Below are 26774 nucleotides of genomic sequence, written 5' to 3' on the forward strand. Positions count from 1 at the left end.
CCTGTCTCTGTGCGCCGATGGCTGGCCTACAGCGGACACTGAAGACCACTCTTGCTTACTTCCAGGCCAGGAATGGGAGGGTTTTCAAGCCTGATCCCTCTAGAAGCTTGTATAGGCAGAACACCTGATTCTGCACTGGACTGCATGTCCTTCAGTCAGGTCTCACATGGACAAACAGTAGTTTCAGGACTGGTTTTATTTGTGTAACTGACTCTCATTTGTAACCAAGATGGAATTCACAGTATGTTGTTACATTCACACTTAAAAAATATATCTCTATGTACAAGACTTTGCAAAGAGATGTAAACATACATTATTTTCCAAGTACACACCTCCTTTCCCCCTGGAGGAAAGGAGACAGCCATCCAGCAAGGCAGCCCCCTCCAGACGATAAGTGGGGCCCACCTCATCTACTAGGGCCACAGAGAGAAGCACTGAATGGAAGGGTAACAGTAAACAGGAGGGCACAGCTACGAAAAGTTGAGTTCCCAGGAAAAATAGGCACTGATTGCTAGAGGGAAAGTCACTCCTTACTGAAGCTATGTACTGAGCCAATGTGGCTACTTACTATCTTCACTAGTGTAGTAACTCCGTGCAGGACAGATGGCAGCTGAGACTGGATGTGGTCACACCACATCAGGTACTACCCAGGGTGCACTGTTCTCATTCCAGGCCTGGCTCTCCCATACTGTTACTGTCATATACAAGGTACCCTGCTGCTACCCACCCAATCTACTCTTCAAGCTGGTTGGAAAACTCTTGTTTTAAAACAAACAAACAAAAAACCAACAACAAAAAAGCCCAAGGGAAAAAGGCGTCGCGTTATCTCATCCAGGCTGCCCGCCCTAGCCCTGCAACAGGCGGCATGCCAGGTGGGGGAATGGGTGGGGGGACAGGCGGCTGCCCACCAGGGGGAACAGCTGGAGGTGGGTAGCTGGCTGGTGGCAAACCCAAACCTGGAGGAGGGTGAGGAGGGACCGCATGAGCGGGAGGCAGGCGTGGAGGTGGGGGTGGGAAATTGGGGTTATAGGTTGGGGGAGGTGGAGGGTAGCCTGGGGTAGGGGGAGGAATGGTGGGTGGGGGAAAGGAAGCTGGGGGTGGAGGAACAGGAGGCGGAGGTGGATTGGGGGGGTAGACATGGGGGTGGTAGGGAAGGTGAGCAGGTGGGCCATAGGCTGGGGGGAGGGCACCATAAGAGGGACCCTCGGTCTTCATCATGGACTGCAGGCTCTGATAGCCTTCTCCTGACATGTAGGAACTGGTGGTAGACATCCCAGTCATGTAGCTGGAGGGCGGCGGGGGTGGAGGGCGATGCGGCAATGGTGGGGGCTGGTGCACAGGGGCTGGGTGGGATGGAGGAGGAATCTGGACTTTGGGGAGGTCACTTGCTTCCACTGGACCAGTTGCTTCAGCCTCACCTAAGGCAGGAGCGAGAGGAGGCTTCCGATCTGTACAAGAGAGACATGTCAGTAGGAAGGCCCTGGGGACAAGAGGGTCAAGCAGATTTTAGGGACCCCTGGCAGCATAGGTAGGGTGCTGGCCATCCCCCAGGACTATGTTACAGAAGAGTAAGGGGTAGTAACACCTCTGTGACTCAACAAGTCTAGAGGTCCTACATCTGACCCTTCCCACAGGCCTTCTGCAACATCCCAATGATGCTGGGTCCCCTCCCTGCTCATACACACAAGGCATAATAAGCAGGCTCAGCCTCTCCTAGCACAGACAGGTGGGGGCTTTCTGCCTGTCTCTGTTCCCAAAGCCTGAGCTCTGTACATAAAAGTCAAACAAGAACCAGCACTCCACAAAAGTGGCATTTCTGCCTCTATTTTACTGAAAGAAAAACCAATCTCATTGACATTTCAGATCCAAAGGATGGGTGTGTGGACAAGTGTGCCCAGAACAGACCACACACCTGTCCACAGCTGACAGCTATAGGTTCTAGTCCCCCAAAGCCTCCCAGAAGGCTCTGGCTTGGCCTGTAGTCCTGAGTCATGGCTGAACCTCTGGGAAATGATACCAGAAATCCCCCCCCCCCCCCCCCCATCACCATGACATATACACTCAAAAACTGTTCTGGGGAAGCAGAAATATGGTTCAGGGGTTAAATGCACTTGCTGCTCTTGCAGAGGATCGAGGTTCAGTTCCCAGTACACAGCAGCTCACAACTGTCAGTAACTCCAGTTCTAGTGGATCCAATGCCCTCTTCTAACCCGAATGGGGACCAGGCATGAACATGCTGCACAGACATACATGCAGGCAAAACACCACACACACAAAATCAAGTGTCCCTTTACAAGGCCGTTCAGAAGGACAATCACAAACCTACTGGCTACGGAGCCCACTAAAGGAAAGTGAGGGGAAGAACATTTCCAGCTCCTCAAGAAGCCCTGTGAAAGACGCTGGGCCCTAACTGGGCAGGCAGGCGGACATGGGATAGTGAAGGTGCCTGCCCCAAGCACCAGGGCACAGCCACACCACTGCTTTTCCCACGGCCCAGAACTGATTCCTGCTTTACCCTGTTCCCGCCAAGGTGAAGGCAAATAGAAGTTTGGCTTGGCAACAGATATGTCAGAGGGCCTCAGCTGGAATGATCAGCACCCACACTCTTCCCCCTAACAGATGACCAGATGTATTTGCTTAAAGTCCGAGGCAGACAAATGCCCCTTGGTTCCAGAAGCTAAGTGATTGTGTGCATTCAAACTATACCCTCTTAAAAAAAAAAAAAAAAGGCCAGGTGGTGGTAGCACTTGCTTTTATTCCCAGCAAACTTGGGAGACAGAGACAGGCAGATCTCTGTGAGTTCAAGGCCAGCTTGGTCTACAGAGTGAGTTCTAGGACAGCCAGAAATATTATACAGAGAAACCCTATCTCAAAAAACATACCCAAACCAAACCCCCAAAATGAAAAGAGAAACTGACTACTGCAATCCTTAGCTCTGGCTTGTCCAGTTCTTGAGTATCTGCCCCCTGTGCTCTTCTGAGGTAGAGGTCTCACCTCTGTGTCACAAGCTGCTTCCATATAAGGCTATATATTGTCCTCTATGCCTGGCTATTGACTTTAGCATTTCTGCAGTTCCTAGAGCTCTGCCTTTCTCTAGCACTGATTCCTCCTCTGATCCTTCTTCATAGACAGCTACCACAGGATCCCAGGGACCTTCTATGAGGGAGTTGACAGTAGCCTAGCTCACACACCCATCTTTGCTGCCACATCTCCCAGCAGAAGAGCAAGGGTTGCCAGGTAATACTTTCTCCAACCAGGGCCTTCTGAAGATGACCTGGCTCTGAGGTACTATCCCAGGCTGGTCTGCAGCCAACTGAGCGGGAATTCCTGTGCTCTGAAGGGAAGGGGTAGGATTTGAGGCATCTATAGTAGCTGCTTTCTTTGCCTTGAGTGCAGGCAGTAACAACCTGCCAACTACCTTGGGCCCTCTATGTGTGCCACATCCCACCCCTGCTAAGCACAGCGCTGCAGACCACTCATTGAGATGCTATGGCTTTTAAGATGGGGACCTGGGATCGTGCTCCACACAGAACACATCACCTCCATTCTCATAGCACGTGGACACAGAGAAAGCTACTTGGCAGCTGTTTGCTGCAGGCATGAGCTCCACAGCTGGGCTAGTCATGCACACCACTGCCTCTCAATATAGCTAACTGTCAGAAGTACAGGGCCCCTGGAATACAGCAGCTCTCCTGCGCCCATTTCTGAAAAGGTATACAAGTAAAGAAAGCTGTCTGGGATCAGGGAACTCTATATCCTTTACGTTACACTGCAGTGACTCTCAACAATTGCTCATTATTCACAACCCACCAGGAAGACATCCTGCCAACAGGAAGCAGGTGAGAGAGACTGCAGCCTGAGAACAACTCTGTGCAGATGGGGATAAATGTTTCTCACATGGTAGGGTTTTCTCGAGAATTCATTTACTCATGTAGTTCAGTACTTCTGGGTGTGGCTGGTTAGTGACACGCCAAGCTTACACCATCTACAAATACCTAATGTGACTCTAGCAGTTTTGAAGGCTCCTAGTGCTCAGCTATCTTTGCAGGACCCTCCAGGTCATCCCTCCAGTAGGTGGTCCCAGAGATGCTGGGCAAGTGGTCACCAAGCACATACCTGGAGGCGGGTGTGCTGGAGGCAATGGTGGGTGGGTGGTCTCAAGTTTGGGAATTTTAGGTGGTGGTGGTGGTTCTAAAAAGAAAAAAGTGGATTAAAAAAGCCACTTACACCCTCTCAGGTAACTAAACCACACAAGCATAGAGCAAGACATCCTAGGAGCAGGAAGAACAGCAGAGCCACAATGATCCCATCAACCCTGTTCAAAGGTACAGCACAGCTCAGACACCTCCTCAACATCAGGACCGGCTGACTGCTCCCTGTCAGCACACTGGCCTCTCTGTCACAAGTCCTTCAACAACTCAAAGGGACAGTGAGCACTCAGAATGCAGTATCATGTCACCAACCCCCCTGGGTGCCTACAAGAGAATCCTTCAAGTCTACTTTCTCACTCTCAAATATTGATTTCCAGCTGGCAATCTGTCAGCTGTGCATTAATAGTGGACAGCGGAGATCTGGAAGCAGAAGAGTAGATAGAACAGCACCAATCCAGGTGGATGGAGGCAGCTGCAGAGCCTTAGGGCAGCTCACCACCAGTTCCCAAAGTATATGCTAGGTCACCAGAACAGGCTACAGAAGCCTAACCTTTAAGCAGGCAGGAAGCTCACAGCTGACCTTGAACTCTATCCTGCTTGTTTCTGGGGAGGCTTCTGTCCTGGAACTCAAGAGCAGCTTAGTTCTAGCCTCTCTACTGGTTTCTTTCTGACACTGCTGATCACTTTCTCATGGTTTCTGGTCACTGTCACTGGCTGGATTTAGGCCCAGATACTCTTCTGCCCCATCCTCTTCTTCAGCCTAGGGACTCTCTCTTTGGTAAAGGTGCATTCCCTCCCTTTCCTTGGCTTTAGATGTGGTAATCACCAAGCAGTCCCAAGGTGGCCTTAAGCTCAGAGTCTTTCAGCCTCCACCTCCAGAGGGCTGGGATAACAGGCTCAGCGGGCACAATTAACTGAACTTCTAGGTCCCGCCTCTCCTCTAGAATCACAGCCCTGACTCCCAGTAAGTGCCTGTCTTGACCTCCTCTCCCACTCTGGCATCACTCCCATCGTCCTCTCCACACAGCCAGGACAATTTCAGCTGTCTCCATGTTAGTTGCCGCACAGCTGTGTGAAAGCCACACACCTTTCTAACAGCCAAGTGAAAAAGTACAGGCTGTTTTACTTCACTTACCCTAACACACCAACTCTTTATTTCAACATGTACTCAATATAAAACCCTAGTCATAACTTTTCCATTCTCTTTTTTTAAACACTTTGAAATACTGCACTCAGGAGGCAGAGGCAAGTGGATCTCTTTGAGATCTAGGCTAGCCTGGTCTACATAATGAGTTCCAGGACAGTCAGAGCTACCTAGTGAGACCCTGTCTCAAAACAAAACAACAACAAACAAAACTAGAAGTAACAAACAAAATCCTTGGAAGTTTAGTTTTGTGCTGACAGTCTCCAGGATGTGGCCACATGGCTGATGTGACATGCTGTACAGCATGGGCACTACCACGTCAACAGTGCAGCCCGGATCTCCCCTTCCTGGCCTCATGGCCAGTGCCAAGGTGCTTCCATTATCTTTCCACACCTATTTATCCTATTCATTACCCTACTAATGCTGTCAGGAACCTGACCTCAAATGAGCTGCATAAAAAACCTCAACAGCTCCCAACAACTCTAGAGAGTCTGGTTCTCCATGTGGTCTCTGACCCAACCTAGGAATGCAAACCCATGCTTTCCATCCTATAGAAGGGTTCTTCACACACTAAGAGACTCCAAGTGTCTAGCCCTACTCTCTCAATTCTTTGCTTCCTGCATCCTTTCATCTCAGTGCTCTGGCTGCTCAGAGACAAGTCTTTCCTCCAGGGCCAGCTTCCCTGTCTAACAGAGTCACATTTGCTTATCTTGACCGTACACCTCATGGGCCACAGATCACAGCCCACACTGTTTCTTACCCTCAATGCCTATCCTATCATTGGAGCTAAAATTCATTCACCTATACTGAACTCATCCTTCTCCCAGAGAGGGGAGAAAATACAGTTTTAACTTGAAGACCTCACAACACTTTGATTTTCTGGAGCGCAATGACACTGACACAGGCAAATGACTCTAATTTCCTGTTCTTCAATCCTTCAGATTCTGTTTACTCTCATATTATAGCATATTAAGCAACTTGTGAAAAAGAAAACAAAACAGTGTTACAAAGGGCTTTGGCTTTCTTAAGCAGCTAGGATCTGTCCAGGGAGCACCTGTGTCCTCGGCTGCCCACAGGCTCTCTGGCCCCTCACCGTCCAGGATGGCTCCACTCATCTCACAATAAACACCACTGCAGAAGCCACTCATTCAGGATTACACCTTTATACGCATTTCTAAGCACAGTTTTTTTTTACTGCCAGTAATGTCTCCACTTTAATCAAAGTACAATCTAAAAATAGACAGTGTGGTGATAAGCACTCCTGCTGGCAGCTGGCAGACAAAGGTAGCCATGGGCGCTAAGGTTAAAGCTGCTCTACACCTGCAGACAAAGGTGAAACTGGAAGCCTGCTTACCTGCGGCTTTGTTCTCTTCCTTGGGAGAAACCACCTGTTATGAAAGGAAGCACAACTGTGATTTGAGCCTAGTTTGGGTGATGAAGAGAACACTAACAGTGGCAAAACATGGCCTCTGGCAAGAAATTATTTGTGATCTGAAGTTGCAGGGTACACTATTGATACCTAGGAGGTCAGCTCTACTTCTTCCCTTCCCCACAGAGTCTTCAGGCCCTTGGTGCATGCTAAGCCTAGGGGCTTCTGGTGGAAGCTCTGGAACAAATGGCTTCCTCCCCTGATAGACTGCTGACACGGGGAAGACAGTGCTCCACCACTAGTGAACTTTTATAAACACTGCATGCCACACCACAACCAGGTTCCAACAGGTTTCAGAGCCTCCTGGGGTAAGAGAAGCAATGAGGCTGCAGCAGGACAGTGTCTCCTAGCTCTTTCAGGTCATTCATTAACTTCTGGATGCACAATCCACTAAATTTTGGTGGGTTCACCACTTGCCTTGGATGTTGATGGGAGCCCTTAAAGAACTAGCACTGGGCTGTGGTGGTGCACGCCTTTAATTCCAGCACTTGGGAGGCAGAGGCAGGCGGATCTCTGTGAGTTTGAGGTCAGCCTGATCTACGGAGTGAGATTCAGGACAACCAGAGCTGTTACACAGAGAAACCCTGTCTTAAAAAACCAACCAACCAAACTAAACCAAACCAAAACAAATGGGACAAGCATCAAAGTGTGATGCTGCCGGCCCACTCACCACAGCCCGCTTTGCCTGACGGGGAGGACTAGGCTGTGGGGACGGCTTCTTGGGCTGCTGTGCTTGCTGCTGCTGCTGCTGCTGCTGCTGCTGGGCCGACTGCTGGGAGTCCTTCTGCTGTGGTTGAGCTGCTTCAGAGCCTTGAGATGGCTGCGACTGTGGTACTTGTGGCACTTGTGGTGTAGGCTGAAGAGATGGGGGCTGCTGCAGCTGATGAGGGGTGTGGTGAGGCATTTGTTGTTTCCCTTGAGAGTAAAGATCCAGGATTTGGTGGCAGATGTCTAAATGACAGCAACAATTACATTTACCACAAACCAACATTTTAAACCAAATTTTACCTAGGAAAAAAAAAATCACCTCTGATTCTTACAAGAACTAATAAACAGCGATCACATTTCGGACTGTCTTTGTTGTGCACAAAACTGGGTTTTATTTTTAGTTCATTAAGCTCTGTGCACCAACAAAGGAATATCATATTAGACAATCTACCTAAAGATGCTACTGAAAAACCAGGATAGCTACTGATCTGGGAAAGTCCATTCTTAGGACTTGGGGCCCACAGGAAAAGGAAGCTAGGCATGCCCGGTACCTTCCAGAACATCAACAGGGACATCTTGAACAAACTGTTCCCACCATCTTCTGTACATGGGCTTGGAAGTCCACTCTTGTATTTCAAATTTGCACAAACGTCCCGCAAGATACATTACTGCTACTGCTATGATCTCTGGCTCCCACTGCAGTGACAGGGTGGTGCAAAGACTGGATCAACAGGGAAAGAAAGCCATGGTTTGCATTGTGATATCTAACATTCATGACCAAATCAACACACAGAAATTAGATGTCATGTTTAGCAAGTAGACAGTTTGCTTAATTATCTACAAGAGCCAAATGTATTATACATTTAAGCCCCAAAACAAGCTGCTATAAACCATGGTGACTGGCTTGCTTTTTAAAGGCACGAACTGCAGCATATTCAGAGATTGCTGAGCAACGTGACAGATGAGATCGGGCTGTGTCTTCTTTCTAGCTGCCGAGAACCCAGACAGTGTACTGTCTACAAATGAAGTCTCATGGTTGCTCAAGCAGCCTGTAAGTCAGTCTCCAGATGCTTCTCTGCAGGCCAGAAGTGCTCTTGCCAGCAACTATAGTCACTGGATCATTAGGGACATTTAAAGTTCAGAAATCATCACAAGAAGCCAAACAGGCCCTAAGCAGTACAGCATTCCCCGTCATTACATATTCATTTTCCCCTCCCGTCACACTAATGCAACAGGGTCAAAGAAAGCCGTGTGGAGAAGCAGATGACTTGGAGTCAGCTCTGGGCAAGTCAACTTTCTTCTACTTGGAGATGAGGGGTTTGCCCATACACCTCTGCATCCTTTAAAACAAGAATTCAACCAGCATCTGAACATGCATACCTGTCATTTACAAATGTCCATGCCATTTGAACCAATTTTTGAATTTTGTTTTTATCACCTAGAAATAGAAAAAAAGAGGTAAATTAATAGGAATAGTAGAAAAGATAATTCACAGGAAGTAAAAAGTATTCACTTAAAATCTACTGTGTGGGCCGGGCGGTGGTGGTGCACGCCTTTAATCCCAGCACTCGGGAGGCAGAGGCAGGCGGATCTCTGTGAGTTCGAGACCAGCCTGGTCTACATAGCTAGTTCCAGGACAGGCTCCAAAACCACAGAGAAACCCTGTCTCGAAAAACCAAAAAAAAAAAAAAAAAATCTACTGTGTGTCAGCAGAGCAAAGAGCTGTTGTTAGAAAATGATGACAAATGACATAGCTCACGTCCTACCTCTTGATATTCTCTCCATGACCTACGCTGAACCACCATTTATGGGAAATGTGGCTCCACGGCTAATTTTATTAGTCTATTTAAAATCCTGACTCATTTCCCTGTCTCCTATCGCTTGGCAACAGGATGACAGAACCTGTTTCTGCATAAAGGAAAAGCATTAACAGCTCCATTATTGCACTGTCTGAGTGAGCCATGGTCTGGTACATTATACAGGAACTTTCTGTTTTCTTTCCTCTTTTGAGAAACATAATCTGAGTATGGAGAAATTAAAAATATTTGATTTCAGAATGAAAAGTTTTCAAAAAAAAACACTTGGGGATGTGATTTCAAGGTAGAGCACTTGTCTAACATGCAAAAGTCCTGGGTTCCATCTGAAGCACTAGAAAAACCCAACAATCCAACAGAAACCCCCTCTGTCCCCTTACCTTTGAGCTGCTTTGCGTATTTGAGCAGGAACTGGTATGGATGTTCCACCTGTAAATCAAACTTTATGGTCTGCAGTAAGATCCTCTCCAGCACCATGACTTCTTCCTGCACGGAGCAAATGTTCAAAGGGTTGAGAACTACCACACGTCTCTGCCTGTGCTCTCTTAGTTCTACCTCAGTACATGTTCTCTGCTCCTTCCTACCTCCACTCAGCCTTGGTGCACAGTGAAAATCTAAAAACTGAGAAACAGGTGGACAAACTAGTCAGAGACAACCTAAAAAAAAAAAAAAAAAAAAGCCAGAAGCTTTTAGAGGCATTATTATGACAAATACACAAGGCACCTTTGAAAAGCAGGTCTTTAAAACCTGATTTTTAAAATTTATTGAGTAAATGTATGGGCATAGAAGGTGTGAGTGTGTGTGCTCATGAGTGTGTGCATGCCAGTGTATGCCTGGGTCAGAAAACAACTATGTAGCTCTGGTTTTCTCCACCCATCTTTATGTAGGTTTTGGGGTTGAATTTAGGTCCCTGGGGTTGCACAGTTCTAACTGAGCCATCTCAGTGGTTCCACTTTCGTTAGGGATTTGAGGCAGGCTCTCACTCCAGCTCAGGCTGTCCTGGGAACTCACTCTGTAGCCCAGGTTGGGCTCAAACTCAAAGTGATCTCCTCTGTCAGTTTCCCACGTGTACGAATTACAGGTGTGATCCATCCCTTCTGTCAGCTTGACCTTTTCTTCATAGATCACTAAAAAAAATGTATCCCCTCAGGATCTTCCACTGGATACTAACACGAGAGAGGATACTAGTGGTTCACAATTCAGAAGATGTGTGCACAGGGAGATCCCGTGTGCACAGGCTTAAAATCTCCGAGCTTCACTCAGTTATAAAATACGCGGAATCAGATCTTCCTGTCTGAAATGCCGCCTCAAGTCTTAGCCACGGGAAGCTCATTCTTTGTTCACCACTCTTTCTCTCCTGGTGTCATGATCCGAGGAGGTCCAGGACTCACAGCTGCTCTTTACAAACTGTAGGACTCTCGGCATGCACACCTCTGCTCCTGTAACTGGGAACTTACTGAGTTTATAGAGTGACTTGGGAAGTGGAGACGTTCCCAGCTGTGAACAGTTCCACTGTGTTCTGTTTTCTACAAGGCTTATTCTTTAGAGTTTTATCGCTATACATTGACCCTTTGTTCTTCATACTCTATTCAGCTAGTTGCCCACCCACAGCCTGATGACATCTAGCACTTACAGATACTGTGGTATTAGAGAGGAAGCTTGTTTGGCAAAAGAAAGGGCTTTGTGGAGGGTAGAAAATCTCTCATCACTAACTTCCACAAACGCATGAGTTCTGGGAAGAGGAGATGGGTAAGTGGTTCTCACCTGCAGCATTTACGTCATGGAATGTAGAAGATTCTCTAACATTTAGTATTCCCCATCACATGGCAAGTCTGAAGTTTTCTACCCTAGCTCCCAATGATCTCTCATGAAAGCTTTCTAAAATTTTAGCAACTTGCACACTGCAGTAAAACCTCCTTTTCTTGCCTATTATTATCATCAGTGCTGGCTTCCCAGAGGCACCAGCATTTTCTCTAAATGTAGAAAACATCTTTACTGAGTATGTCAATGACTTCCAGACTGTGACCCTTTAGTCTAACAAAGACAGCCCCAGGTCTACTCTTCCTGTGTCTCTCAGATATTCAGTTAATGGGGTAATTACAGGTCTCCATGCAAACACCATTCTGCAGGGAAGCTTTATTCAGCCTCTGCTTGTCTGTGCCTCTGGGCAGATTACTCTCAATGGCATCTTCAAATGATCTTTTATAGCATATACCATAGCTAACAGTCAGGTAAATGATTATGGGATTAAAATCTATCCTGCCAGTCCATTGTAAAAGCTACTATAGCAAAAACAACACCCTGTTTTGCAAAATGTTTTATGTCTAGTCTTAAGATAGAGGATGAAAAAAGTATCCTTCTAAATATGTAAAAAATTAGTATTGCTGGGAAAAACCGGTTAAAGCAAAGCTAGTACAGAAAGTCCCCCAGCTAACCACTTTACCTTTCTTGAATACTTACACTGCCAAAACAATTCTTTCATCTCTGCCTAAGGAAAATGTCTTCCCTGATTTTTCTGTCCTCTGATCTGGGTGTTTCCGTATGCCTTTTAGTTCCCATATCATGTCTGGGAGACTGTGCTTGACAGATAGGAAGGGGCAGCACTGATTACTTGGTCCTTCTTTTGATATTTATGCTGTTGAAGGTTAAGTGGGGGGGGGGGGGGCTCCTCCAAAGCACCACACAATATGCACAGTTGCTATTATCAGGTGCCTTTGCCCCACAGTTGGCCCCAGATCTGTGACATCTTACCCTACCCCATCTTAGCCACAAAGATCACTTGTCCTGCAGCCAAGGCTTGCCTGAAGCACATGATTAGCATGACTAGTCAAATCAAGGATGTAAGATCTCACTGCTCTGTAGAAATCAGATATCCATGAACATAGAACACATTCTTCACAGGCACATTTTTAAAAAAATAAAATTGTATTTCTGGTTATTGTTAATGTAGGTTTCGAGTAGGTTCAAATATTTATAAACAGGGTAACACATATAATTAAATTTGGGTCAGAATGATCCACAGTGACAACCCTTACAAAGCGTTAGTCATAAGCACAATATGTAATCTGACTCTTGTTAGTTCTGCAAAGCTATACGGAAAATAGATACATGTTTTATATACACATATAAATGTTGCTTTGATAAAAGAGAAGACAGTTGTTATGAGATACTACAAGGTAGTTAAGAAAGACAAGACCTGGCAGATTTGATAGCTCGTTAGGTAAAGGGGCTTGCCATCAAGCTAACAACCTGAGTTCAACTGACCTCCAAACATGCACCATGGCACATGCACACCCCTTGCCTCCACCCCCAATAAATAAATATAACTTTGGGGGAAAAAGACCATTAATGATGTCAAGTATCAACACTCTAGCCTCATCTGAACTAGGATTTTAAGTTTCTTCTAAAAGATTAATTTGTCCTTCAGTCAACAAGTATCTTAAATGTCTTTGATCAGACAGACACAGTCAGTCTTTGCTTGCATAGTCTTACAGCTGAGACAGGAAAACGAGTTATCTGCATGGTTACTGGGTAAGAATCTATATAATGGACAGAAAATTAAACTCAAGGTGGTAAGTGAAAGAAAACAATCTAAAATGGCTACTTGTATGATTCCTACTGTCATTACAGAAGATGGGGAAAACAGTAAAGTCTGTAGCTGTTAGGGGCGGCAGGCCAAAAGGCAGAGCACAGAGGATTTGCAGGACCCATCAAGTATACAGTATAATACTGGCAGTATATACCTATCCCATTTATCAAAATCCACAGAATGCATAAAACCAATGCCTGAACCTTGAATACGAACTAGAGTTGGGTGGTAAGGATGTGTTACCTCTAACAGACGTTCCATACTGCTGACAAGAGGAGAGGCGTGATGAAGGAGGACATGATAACTCTTGGTATGTCTACGTGGTTTGGCTCTGAGGCTAAAACTGACCTAAAATCCAGTTTGACTGGCCATTGTGGTCCATGCCTATAATTCCAGCACCTGGCAGGTAGGCTGAAGCAGGATGATGAGGGGTTTAATATCCATGGCTAGACCCTGGCTCTAATTTAAGAAAAAAAAAAAAAAGCAACAGAACAAAACAACTTTGGAAAAAACTCCAAGTTATGGCAATAAAAAGGTGATTAGCAAGTGCTGTGAGGGTCAGATGGGGCACAGAGGAAAACTGCTGCTGGTCCCCAAAGTACCACTGCTATATAATAAAAATGTGTACAATTATTTTAACACCATTTACTAATACCAGCAGGGGCTGGGAGAGAACAAGACAGAGAGTTGGAGCAGTATCAGACTCTGGAGATTTAAAAGTGCTACAAATATGGCACCTTCCACATTCTTAAGAAGCAAAGACATAGGGCAGTCAGAACACTCGGCAGGTAAAGGTGCCTGTTTCCAAGCCTGACCACCTGGGTCTGATGCCCGGTACTCCAGTGTGGACGGAGAGAAACAACTCCCTCAAGTTGTCTTCTGACTTTGAGAGGCATGTGCACGTACCATGTATGTGCAAGATATTTGATTACTGTGACTAAAAGTTAAATGGTCATTAGCTAGGCAGGAGGTATAGTTGTGTCTTCAGGACAGAGAGAGCTCTAAGAAGAAGAAAGGGAGAGCCACCAGCCAGAGAGGAAGCAGGGTGTGTGGGAAGAGAGGTAAAAGCCATAAGCCACGTGGCAACACAAAGATGAATAAAAATGCGCTAATTTAAGTCATAAGAGCTAGTCAGAAACAAGCCTAAGCTAAGGCTGAGCTTGCATAATTAAATCTCTGTGTTATTATTGTTGTTATTTGGGAGCTGGATGGTGGAACAGAGAAAGACTCATTACATACATACACAGGCATTCACACAAAACAAATATAATAAAGAAGCAAACACAACAGTGCCTATTTTCCTGAGTCAGAATCAAGCCAGCTAGGAATGGGAGTCTGCTGAATCCACTAGACATGCTGCCATTTTCAGACCTCTCAAGTGCTGTCCTCCTGCATATCAAGAGTACTTGGGCAAGTCTAGAACATAGGACCTCCCTTTACAAAGCCAGGCAGGCTTTTCCATAAGGTCTTCTTAGGAACCCAAGAACTGGCAGGCACAGTAGCTAGAGTCCTTGCCAACATTCCAGGTGGTAAGATCTGAAGGCAGGAAGTTCAGATTCTTACCTTTGGGTCATCTCCAAACTGGCCGAACTGGACATCATTTAATAAACTACGAGCTGTTTTGATGATATCTTTACATTTTTTTGGTGTTTCCTCTACTTTCCCAGCCAGAAAGAGACAACAAGCTCCTGTTACCTAAAAAAAAAGAAGAAAGAAAGAATAAACATTCTTGACTGGTTAGCAGAGATCCCATGGGACAACATGAGAACATTCTGACTTTACAGTTAGCCAGTCTTCAGTCTCCTATCCATAGCTCATTGCAAAATCCCAGCACTCTGAAAGCTGGGAGGACATGCTACAATCCTAAAAACAAGTGGCCTGTAAATCAATTAAAATTTACCATCTTCAGACTGTGGGGTGTGTGTGTGTGTGTGTGTGTTTGCCTAGGATGAATGGCACCATGGGTATGAGCCTCTATCCTGCAACAAAAAGAAACATGATTTTTCGAAGATAATTGTCATGATACAAGGAAAATAACTGGAGGAACAAACTTCTGGGTCATTCCTTTCCCACTTCTAGATGGAAGGCCAACAGCTCAGTGAGCAGAGCCTGCTCTGGAAACAAGTTCAGTCTGTCAAGGCACACTTGGTTTCCTCCCTGCTGTGATCTAACGTGTGTACCTGTTCTGCTCCCCAACTTACGTGGTGAAACTAATCCCCAGAGTGCAGCTCTTAGGACTACTGCCCCCCTGAAAGAGGCCTGAAGCAGTCTGCTTCTCTCCACCACTATGAGGACACATAAGAAGGCAGACTTTCTGTGAAGAATGGCCTCTCAGCAAACACTCCATCTGTCAGCACCTTGGTCTTGAACTCCCAACTTCAGGACTGAGAGGAATTATTTGTTTGCTATAAGTCACTTAGTCTAAAGTTTTCTGTTACATCAACCGAGAGGACCAAGCCAGAGACCCTCCAGTTGCTTCTGGGCCTCTTCAATTCCACACAACATGCAATTCTGATTGCGCTAAATGTTAGATACTCTGCCAGTGGATAAAGCTGACACTGACACGACCTCCTTCAAGAACCATACAAGCCAACAAGAAAAACAGGTACTAAAGGCTTATTATGGTCTGACTCAGCTTACTTTCTCATCTAGGGTCCCTTTTTTAAATTTTTAAATGTTTTTTATTTCATGTATACCAGTATTTTGCCTGCATGTCTGTATGTGTTAACAGATGCATGTTGGTGCCCTTGAAGGTCAGAAAAGGGAGTCATATCCCGTGAAGCTGGAATTACAGGTGCTTGGGATTGAAATGGGGTCTTCTCTAAGAGCAGCATGTACTCCTAGCCAGCCAAATGAAGTTCTTGACTGATGACTGGTTATCAGATTGTGTGCTTCCTTTTGCACCTTCTCAAGCTGTTTCTTTTAGACTGCTGTCCTAGCCTATACCAGCCCTTGTACATTTAAAACTTAGCTTTCTCCTGGCACTCTCTCGCTTGCACGGTTAACTTCTAAGGTATAATTAATATCCCCCTTGAATAATACTGTCGTTTATACACCTAAGCTATGGTTTTACTTAAACCCAAGTTTATCTCATAAAGGATAACAATTAAGTAAACTGTTATATAAACTGTAATTAAGATTGTAGTCCAGACTGACCAAAAGAAAAAAGATTTCAAGAAGGTTAACTGGAAAAAAACAAAATTAAAAATGGAATTTATGTTTATCATGTACCACATAAAAATAAGCACTTTTCTGAAAATAAGCTGGAAAGACCCATTAGCCAGTAAGTAGAGATAGTAGCACATGAGAGTTACACTTACATATCGTGGAAATTGCTTGAAGGAATGAAACATATAGAATCGATGAAAATAAATGATTCCAGTTGCCAGGGTGTCATAGTGTCTGTTGTTCTGGTTAAGGATTTGTCTAGGAATGGCTACACGTTATGTTCTTAGCAATTCAGAGATGCAATAAAGACAGACAACACCAACAAAATCAGCCATCAAGTAAATGGGTGGGAATCACAGGGTATCAGAATTCTAGTGTCAGACTGAGTACCAAAAAGATTTGTAATTTAGCAAGCCATTAGAAATACTTGAGATGTGATTTTACTGGGGCTGCTTTTCTTCCTCAGTAACCATTTGCTCAACAGCTGAGTCAACACATTTAAATGGTAAGACAGAGACAGAATCCCTAATAGCCAATCAGACAACTTTGACATCAAAGGTACTGAAGACCCATGCTAGTCTCCGACAAATGACGGCATTGTCTACAGCAGCTAATCTAATTGAGAGCTTATTCACAACAAATCCTACAGAGACTCAGGATACAACCCCAAACGTGTGCCCACATCAAAGATGAAGCGAGCCCCCTCTCGGCGGTACCGGGCTTCAGTGGCTGGATCAAGTCCTTCAAGTTGTGAAGGTGTATGTGCCAAGTCCTTCTTATCCCAGTACCAACATGGTTTTGTGTGGTCCAGGTTTGCTGATGTAACTGAAGGGCTTGAATTTTCTTTGTTCTCCTTCATTTATTGAAGTAGTTTTGTTCTTCCCAAAAGGGTCTCTGGAATGTTACAATCCTAAGAGAAAGAAGAAAAGATGCAAAAAGATGCCACACTATTAATAATTCCAATCATAGATAATCCATAACCATACAACATGGCTGATGCAGGACTCCTCAACCCCCAACATGCTACTGATTACTGATTACAGTTCAGGGTATCTATCCTTTCCAAGGGCAATTTGACACATAACCTAATCAACTCCAGTACTGATAAATCTGACTTAATAGTGGTTTAGGACAGCATTCCATACCCTGAATTCTAAAGGGTTAAAGTTAAACACAATTTTAGAGGAACTAAGTACACCCTGCTTCCTTCCTGCCTTGCTTTTTTTTTGACACATGGCCTCTGCTGCTGGTTTAGATTCCATTCTTTAGTACAACCTGGGTCTGTCTGACATGCTATGCTCATGTTCCCATATTACCCATCTCCACAATTAGCACCTACTGGTCAGATTCCCCAGTTTTTCTTGACTTTACTTATGAATGTCATAGGATTGGTTTAACTCACACCTACACACCTCTCAGGCATGCAGCTGTACAGTACTGTGGGGAATGGGCAGGAGGCTCCATGAGGAAGCATTTCCTTTAGATCCTTCTAGGAGCTTACCCAAGGCTACCACAAGTCAATGCCTTGTAAAGTGGCTCGAAAGCAACGTTTTAACCCTGGCAGCAGAAGAACTCCAAACGAGGCGGTGGAGTCAGAGAGTCAAGTGAGCAAAAGCCCAGTTTCTGGCTCAGACCAGAGGCCCACCATTGCATCTAGAGGCTGACTTCCGGGGCCGGTATCATCTCTGGTGGGAAAGCTGACAATGGTAGGGCAGAGCATTCTGTTTTTGGTGCCTGGACTGTTCTAAAGGGAATCTAACCTTTTCTCCAGCTGGAAGAATTAAGCAGATAGATGGAGAATGCATCTGTTTGAGCTTGTTATTCAAATGCTCGTGTTGGGGACTGACTGGTGACTCAGTGACACAGCTAAGAAAGTCTCAGAAACCATTCTACTGAAACACCCTTCTTACCTTCCAACTGGGAAAAACCTGAAAGTTTAGCAATTTACTGCTGGCAAGGCAGGGAGAAGCTGGTGGTCTCCTAAGTTGCTGGTGTGAGAATAAAATGGTACAACTATCGCAGAGAGAAAACCAGCAATATCCAACAAAGACACACGTATTTGCTCTTTGACCTAGTAATCCCACTGCTAGGAATCTTCCTGGAGACATCACCCCACACCACCCCAAACATGCAAATATATGCACAAAATAACAACTCAAACAGGTCAAAAAAAAAACAAAAAACAAAAACAAAACAGGGCCCAAAGAGATGGTTAATGATGGCTGCTCTTCCAGAATACTGGGATTCAAGCTGTCCCAGCACTCACATGGTGGCTCACAACTGTCTATAATTTCAGTTTCAGGGGATCAAAAACCCTCTTCTGGCCTCTTTGGGCACTGCATGCATGTGCCACACAGACACACATCCAGGCAAACACTCATATACATAAAATCTATAAATAAAATAAACCATCTGCTAGCACTGGTAATAGCTACCATTAAAAAAAGTAATTGCATCTTAACATGTTCAAACTTAGCACTGCTAAGAACTTTGCCACTGTGCACTTTGTGATGGGATGCAAGATTGAATAACCACACCTGTCTACCTACTCAGTATCCTTGCCTCCACAGGTATCATCTATACCTGACCATGCCTTTAGACCCAATTTCCAGCTCAAAATAAGTGGTGCTGGTGGTGGTGGGAGCAAGTTAAGTGGCAGAAGGGAGCTATTAGTCACATCCCAAGGTGGGGTGTGAAGAAACACAATTTGGAGGCTGGGCAAGCTGGTGCACACCTTTAATCCCAGCAGTCAGGAGAGATGATCTGGCCTGGTCTACCCAATGAGTTCCAGGACTACATAGAGAGACACTGTCTTAAAAGATAAGTAAGTAAAAAATAAACATGATTTGGGCTCTTTAAAAATGTTATTATGAGAAAGCAAAGTGGCAGGGGGGAGATATAGTAAACAAATGCAATGTGTAAGCCTTGATTAAATGCTGTTTTATTAAGCTATAAAAAATTGAAAAATTTAAAATATGAACCATGTATAGAGAATAATAATTACTGTTATTTCTTAGGGACAAGAAATGTTTACTAGATTGTAATCACAGGGACAAAAAGCTAAAGCACTTCAGGGGAAGTGCCATGCAAGGTACTTTAAGTACAAACACACAGCAAACATGGCAAAACACTCACGTGGTCATAATCAAGTAGTCACATGCTAGTCTCTGACACGACAGTGAGGTGCTTAGGGGGTCCTTATACTAGCTTGGAATCCTTCAGTAGCCAAGAAACACCTGCACATTTGTGTGCAGTGGTTTACAAACCAAACCACTTAAACAGAATTACAGCATACAAAGGACAAGTGCAGTTCTGGTGACTGCCAGTCAGAAATTGCCTAGTTCCAGAAGCTCTTCACATTCTCCTCCTAGTCATCACCCACGGGCCTGCCTGCCACCCTTTAGTTTTTGCCCTCAGGACTGTACAGATGTCCAGCAACATGGTTATACTTGCTTTCTTTCGCACACCAGGACTTGTGGGCTCATCCCCATCATATGATGCAACTATAATTACTGTATTACAGTGGTTCAGAGAGTTGTGGGGGCACTACTGCAGCTAAGAATGCTGCTCGATGACCTACAGTGCAGAGAATCACCACCAATGAGGAAGCAGGTTTTTGTTTTTTTTTTTTTAATTCATTCTCTCTCCCGAGATGGGGTTCCTCTGTGTAGGAAATTATTCTGTGTTCTGGAATAACTTGCTATGTAGACCAGATCTGCCTGCCTCTGCCTACAAAATGCTAGGATTAAAGGTGTGGGCTACCACACCGACTTTCTTTTCTTTTTTTAAAGATTTATTAGATATACAGTGTTCTGTACTGCCTGTATGCTTGCAAGCCAGAAGGGGGCACTAGATTTCATTATAGATGGTTGTGAGCTACCAAGTGGTTACTGGGAATTGAACTCAGGACTTTTGGAAGAGCAACCAGTGCTTCTAACCTCTGAGCCATCTCTCTAGGAAGTGTTTGACATGCCAGTGCTGACACTGAGGAAGTGTTGCATGGTATTTTTTGAAAAGACTTTTATTATTTTAAATTATTATTTTTGTTGTTGTTGTGTATATTCATGAATAAAATACCTCTAAAGACCAGAGGCGTCGAATTCCCTGGAACTGGAGTTATGAGCCATTACATAGGTGTTAGGAACTGAATTCATGTTCTCTGTAAGAGCATAATGCTCTTAACCACTGAGTATCTTTCCAGTCCCACTGTGCAACAAGTTCCTCTATAGCTTTAACACACTTGCCTTCTGCTGTAGATGAACACTAGAATGTTTCTAGGTCCTGATATTGATCAATTTTCACAGCACCTGGCCAGCTGGTTGAGGGAATCAATGTCTTAGCGCTCTTTCATTTACTCAGGTGCACTTCTTTACCTGACAGGTCTATATGCCCAAACCCATTTACACATTTGCTGAGCATTTCCTATGAGCCAACCTCAACAACACAGCAGGAACACAGACAAGCTTTATTCTTCTTACATGTTTACATTAGTGGGAGAGACAGAAACAAAACACGGAGGGCAAGAGAGAAAGCTGGTTTTGCTGGGAGGCAAGAGAAATTTGGCTTTAATCCCAGCCCTCAGGAGGCAGAGGCAGGCGGATCTTTGTGAGTTCGAGGCCAGCCTGGTCTACAAGAGCTAGTTCCAGGACAGGTTCCAAAGCTACAGAGAAACCCTGTCTCAAAAAACAAAACAAAAGAAACAAAAAAGATCTGAGGAAAGACTGAGCCTGGACTTTAGGGTATCCTTCATGGGGACCTTTGCTCTCTGAGCATGTGTTGGGTTTCTCACTTACATATGAATTAGCTGTGAAGCTCTGCTGACAGACAGAGGAGTGGAGAGCAAAACGGGCCTGGGGAGAACTCTGATGGGCTTTAGGAAGAGTCGCCAAAAGCAAGAAAGGGAAGGGATGGTGCAGAATTAAAAGAGTTTTCATCTTTAACCCCACAAGAAATGAAGGGGAAACAGACTGAAAACAGAGGTAGCAATCAAGAGTCGCATACACTGAATGAAAATTAAAGGATAAGAGTCAAGGTATTCAAGGGGCTAGAGAGACAGCTCAGCAGTTAAGAGCACTGGTTGTTCTTCCAGAGGTCCTGAGTTCAATTCCCAGCAAATACATGGTGGGTCACAACCATCTATAATGGGATCTGGTGCCCTCTTTTCTCTCTCTGCAGGCGTCTATGCAGACAGAGCACTTATATACATTAAGAACACTAAAAACAGACTCTGTGGTGATGGTCACACATCTTTGAATATAGTAAGAACTACTGATTTGTATACTTTAAATATGTAATTCTGTTTGACATGAATTAAGACCTCAATAAGGTAGATTCAAACACACAAAAGAACATTCTTAGAAATGGGAAGAGGGAGAAAGAAACCTAAAGAGGGCACTACGGAATGAACAAACTATGAAATAGCTAGAAACTTTTGTTGTTGCTGTTTTCTCTTCCAGCATAGAGAAGAATATTTGCAGTCTGAAGAAAACCCCTACATGATGAAAAAGCCTTAAGAAAGAGCAAACTGGTCAAGGAATAAAAAAGGAAGGAAGGAAGGAAGGAAGGAAAAGAGAAAAATCAACACAGAAAGGAAGTCCTTTCCCGGAGGAGGGAAGAAAAATTAAAAGTTAAAGGAAGGTAGTGACAGGCGATATACATTAGGGGGAGGAAGTAGCTCCCCAAAAGAATACCTCAGGGCAGCAGCACAACTATGAGAAGCAGCACAGAGTTGGGTGGGGGAATAACCCCGTGGGGAGATGAGGCTGGAAAGATCTCACAATACATGTAGAAAAACCATACTTGTTCAGGTTTATAGTATCTTGATGTAGTTGGTCACACTACATACCAACAGTGCACCTAACAGCACTGAGTATTTGCTACCCTTCATTCATTAATCAGACTTTAGTTTAGGAGCCGGGCGGTGGTGGCGCACGCCTTTAATCCCAGCACTCGGGAGGCAGAGGCAGGCGGATCTCTGTGAGTTCGAGACCAGCCTGGTCTACAAGAGCTAGTTCCAGGACAGGCTCCAAAACCACAGAGAAACCCTGTCTCGAAAAACAAAAACAAAAACAAAACAAAACAAAACAAAAAAAACCCCAACAGACTTTAGTTTAGAAAGCAGCTTATACACCACCGAACATCAGAAACTGGTGTTCACATAATTCTTACAGTCTTCTGACTTGAAGCTAGCTAGCTATGTAGCCCAGGCTGGCCCAGAATTCACAATCTGGGGTTACGCAATACCTTGTACACCCCTCCTTTTCTTTCTCTTCTTTGAAACAGGGTCTCTGTCTACAAACCCCTGGTTGTCCTGGAACTTACTATGTAGACTAACTAGGCTGACCTCCAACTCACACATAGAGCTACTTGCCTTTGCCTCCTAAGAGCTGAGATTAAAGGGGTGTGCCTCCACTCCATTTTTGTTGTTTGTTTTTAATCTCTTGTTACTTTACTGTACATTTAATTTCAAAATTTACGTGTGTGTGTGTGTGTGTGTGTGTGAGAGAGAGAGAGAGAGAGAGAGAGAGAGAGAGAGAGAGAATTTGAGTTGGTTGGTTATGAAGCTATGATCCAGAAACTTTGTAGGTCACAGCTCAAAGTTTTCAGTAACCATGTCATACAATGTTTTCTTTTTTTTCAAAAAAGATTTACTTATTTATTATGTATACAGTGTTCTGTCTGCATGTATGCCTGCAGGCCAGAAGAGGGCACCAGCTCTCATTACAGATGGTTTTGAGCCACCATGTAGTTCCTGGGAATTGAACTCAGGACCTCTGACAGAGCTCTGGTTCTTAACCTCTGAGTCATCTCTCCAGCCCCACACAATGTTTTCTTAGTCTCAGAATTTATCACTGAGAATTTGAAGTTAATGGAGCCAAAGAGATAGCACAGAACATATAGAATTAGCAAGTAAATTAGGCAGAGGCTGATTTGCTGATTCTAAGATACCACACTTAATCTGCACACTACTTTGTCTCTATAAATGCATCACTGCATCGTTATACAATAATTTTATCAAGACAGCTCTTCCTCTTAGAGCAGCTGAGATTCTGTAAATTTAACCATTTTTAGTAAGTTACACTCTATCAGTTTGGGCCTATTATTTGCTTTTACAAACTCTGTAGAGCTAAGGATTTAGCTTATAGTGGAATGTTTTGTCTAGCATGCCAAAGACTTAGACTCAACTCTTAGCCCTGCTGCAAAGAAAAATAAACATAGCATCTCAGTGTCATCTATCATGCTACTTATATTTACATTGTCTGTGTGCATTTGTTAACTTGAGAAGCACAATTATTGTAAAAAAGATTTTAAATTATGTGCATGCACATGTGTTTGTGTGTGATTATGTGCAGGTGCCAGCACAGGCCAGAGGCTGGAGCTTAACAGTAGGTTGTGAGTCATCTTAACTTGGGTGCTGGGAACCAAACTTGAAACCTCTGCAAGAGCAGCATGCATTTTTTTCTTTTTTTCTTTTAAAACACCTACATTCCATAGGAAAAAGTTTTGCTTTTTTAAAATTTTATGTGTATGGGTGTTTTATCTGCATGTTTGTTTGTGCACCAAGTGCATGCCTGGTACCTTTGGAGGTCAGAAGTGGGTGTCAGATCCCCTGGCATTAAGAGTTACAGATATTTGTGAGACACCTTATGTATGCTCAAAATTTAACCTGGGTCCTCTGAAAGAGCAGCAGTATTCTTAACCACTGAGCAATCTCCAGCTCCTGGTTGAGTCTTTACTTCTGAGCCATTTCTCCAGAAGGGAGAACTGTGGTTCTTAGATACTTTGTTTGTGATTCAAATATTTATCTGAGTTAGAACAAGACTAGAGTCCCGTAGCTTACCTCTGAGGATCTTTCTTCAGGCCAACATCAACCTGCCAATCAACAAGTCTGGTTTAGTAATATGAACACAAATCAACCTAACTGTATCTAACGATATATGTACTTCTTGTACTTACTAGGCTATAGACTATTTTATTTTTAGATGAAACCTAAATGCACTTATGTTCAGCCACCCACTATTTACTACAGTGGAACAAACTCCGTGTATGCATGTGTGAGAGTGTGGTCTCCTGTGTGGGGGATATGTAGAGGTCAGATGATGACATAAGGATGTCTTCCTCAATCTTAATCTCTGAGACAGGGTTTCTCACTGAACATGGAGAACAGTTTCAGCTAGGTGGGCTGGCCTGCCACTGATGTAGCAGGATCTGCCTATCTTGTAACACTGGACTTACAAGTGTACCATGAAGCCCAACTTTTTATATGGGTGCTAGGAGTCTGAACTCTGGTTTTAGTGCATGTATAGAAAGTGCTTTACCATAGAGCCATCTCTCCAGTCCCATTTTTTATAAGTATTTTTAGAAAGATTTATATATTTTTTTCATTTATGTGTATATGTATGTTTGTATATGCCATATGTGTGTAGGTTCCAGTAGAGGATACTGGATTCCCTGTGGCTGAGATTATAGGCTGCCAGGAACTGCCTGTCATGGGTGTTTAAGAACTAAACTCAAGTGCTCTGAAAGAACAGTAAGTACTCTGAGCTGCTAAGCTATCTCTTTAGTCCTAGCTCCACCCTTTAACAAAAAAGAAATGTAATCTACATCACTTCCCCTTTTTCTTTCTGAAGTCCAATCACTCATCAGTTCTTACATCAAAGAGATAGCTGATCCTAAGAAAATTTCAGAAGTGTACCAGCTTTTCCTGTAGCTCTCCATCATGAACTGTATTTGTAGATATTCTCCAAAGCTCTGAACAATGTTACAACACTGATATTACTACATAATGTAAATGCTACCTAATTCATCTGACTTAAGTACTATGAATCAGGCCCAGTGGTGATGACAGCACTTGGGGGCAGAGGCAGGTGAATCTCACTGAGTTCAAGGCCACCCTGTCCAGAACAGGCTCCAAAACTACACAGAGAATCCTGTCTTGAAAAACACAAAAAAAAGCCCCAAACAAAACAAGAAAACAAAGCAAAGCAAAACAAACAAACAACAAACAAATAAATAAATTAGATTTAACCCAACTGGGGTATCGTTTAAAAATTCTTCAATTTAATTCCTTATCCAAGTTTAAAGAACACAGCAGAGAACTTTCTTCCTCTTTTAAATATACTTAGTGAGCTCACTGCATTCAAGCATCATCTCCTAAAACAAGCTCACTCACTTATGTCAAAATCATGATCAACTAATAATATGCCTGAATAATACATTAAAATACGCAAATACCAGAAAAAAGGAGAAACCCCCTAAAACCAATTCTATTCACCACAGGTGATGATTCCTTAGCAAACAAGGATCTTGGCAACACTAACAACTTTAAGTGTCATATAATGGTCTAGGTACTGGGGCTTGAAACCTCTAAATTTTCATGGAATCATTCATAGAAATGTGTTATACATGCCCACAATAACAAGGTGCTGCCCAGTTATTCTTTAAAAAACAACATATATCAAGATATCACCAGGATCAAGTTTGTCTTAAAAACATAAAAAGCAGTCTTTTTAGCCCAGACTCGTGGCACCTGTCTTTTAAAATCCCAGCACTCTGAAGGCAGACGCAGGAGGAGCTCATTGGGCAGAAGGCCAGCCTGGTTTACTGAGAGAGCTTTACACCAGCCAGGGTTACAGAGGGAAACCTTATTTAAACAAACAAATAAAAACAACAACAAAAATCAAAGTCAGTCTGTAGTAACAGATCTTACAATCAGTCTGTTTCTCACATCGGATGACTTATGACAAGGTCCGTTTTATTGGCAGTCCAAAGTTAGGAACACTACCAAGTATACGTTATGCATGTAAATTGTTTAGAAATTTCAGATAAAAATAACGCTGCATTTCGCAATTTACTAAAGATCAATTCCCCTATCAACAAGCCAAACCAATCACCCAGGAGAGGATGATGCTGGATAAGAACGAGACTAGCTGAGGAAGTCTCCTTTTCTTCATTCTTAGTGCTACGCTTGTCCACGCTCCAAGAGCCATGAAACGATCTCCAAAATCTCAATCTTAATTAAGAGAAGAATCTTCACGCCGCGAGAAAGCAGAGATGATTGGGTCAGTCCCCGGCAGGGTCTGGGCGTGTAAGCCCCCCTCCCCCTTTTCTCACCTGCTAAAACCCACCCCAAAAATCGCAAACACCTTCTCCTCTGGGAGGTCGGCAAGCCGCAGACCCTCTCCCGAAGCTCCCTCGCCTCCACCCAGCGTCGCACGCTAATTTCAACGTGCAGCAGGGATTAGAGGAAGGAGGGTGGCGGAATCCGGGAAGTGGGACGCTTCCATTAAAACCAGGAAGTTGCACAGACCCTACTCGGACCACCAGGCGCGCGGAAGGTGAGCGGCGCCGCCCGCGGCCAGCTAGATACTCACCTTTCGCCTCGGGCAAACCCCTTAGCGACGTCTCTCCTTCCTGATAGCAGCCATATTGGATGCAGAATGTCGGCAAACTACGTCATCACCCTGCGTCTCGTGACGCTAGAAGCGGCTGGAGGGGCGGCGAAAGTCAGGTGCCCTTCAACCAATTAAAAGAGAGTAAAAGAAAAAAAAAAGAGTAACAAGTCTTTCGTCACCTCCCTGCCTAGCCCGTAGCTCTGTGGACGGCCTCCTGGAGGGGGAAGGGAGCCACTCGAATCGGCCCTCCCCTCTGCCCCGCCCTCATGGAGCTCGGGAGCAACCGAACCTGTTAACGGAACTTGGGCCTGAAGGCGGAGCCTGGGCGCTGGTCGCTCAATCACAGCGCCATCATGGGCGAAATCTAACCAATTGCG

At 44.4% G+C, this 26774-nt stretch overlaps 1 protein-coding gene across 3 annotated transcripts; it reads right to left on the reverse strand.

Annotated features, from left to right (window-relative positions):
* Positions 1–178: 178 nt before the first annotated feature.
* Ccnk (cyclin K) lies at positions 179–26636 on the reverse strand. 3 transcript variants are annotated; one of them, XM_041633109.1, is made up of 12 exons: positions 26377–26636; positions 23844–23875; positions 16666–16913; positions 16156–16237; positions 14399–14530; positions 9627–9732; positions 8813–8870; positions 7984–8153; positions 7395–7675; positions 6650–6683; positions 4117–4191; positions 179–1448 (listed from the first exon to the last, which is right to left on the reverse strand). In XM_041633109.1, exons 3-12 carry the CDS (start codon positions 16860–16862, stop codon positions 823–825), a joined length of 1761 nt encoding a protein of 586 aa, XP_041489043.1. In that variant the 5' UTR covers positions 16863–16913; positions 23844–23875; positions 26377–26636; the 3' UTR covers positions 179–822. The 3 variants fall into 3 exon arrangements, with proteins under 3 accessions (XP_041489043.1, XP_041489044.1, XP_041489045.1); XM_041633110.1 differs by lacking the exon at positions 23844–23875; XM_041633111.1 differs by lacking the exon at positions 4117–4191.
* Between the last annotated feature and the right edge of the window lie 138 nt (positions 26637–26774).

Source organism: Microtus oregoni, unplaced genomic scaffold, assembly GCF_018167655.1.
Source record: "Microtus oregoni isolate MIOR12 unplaced genomic scaffold, Mior012 000043F_ref0000047, whole genome shotgun sequence".
NCBI lineage: Eukaryota > Metazoa > Chordata > Mammalia > Rodentia > Cricetidae > Microtus > Microtus oregoni.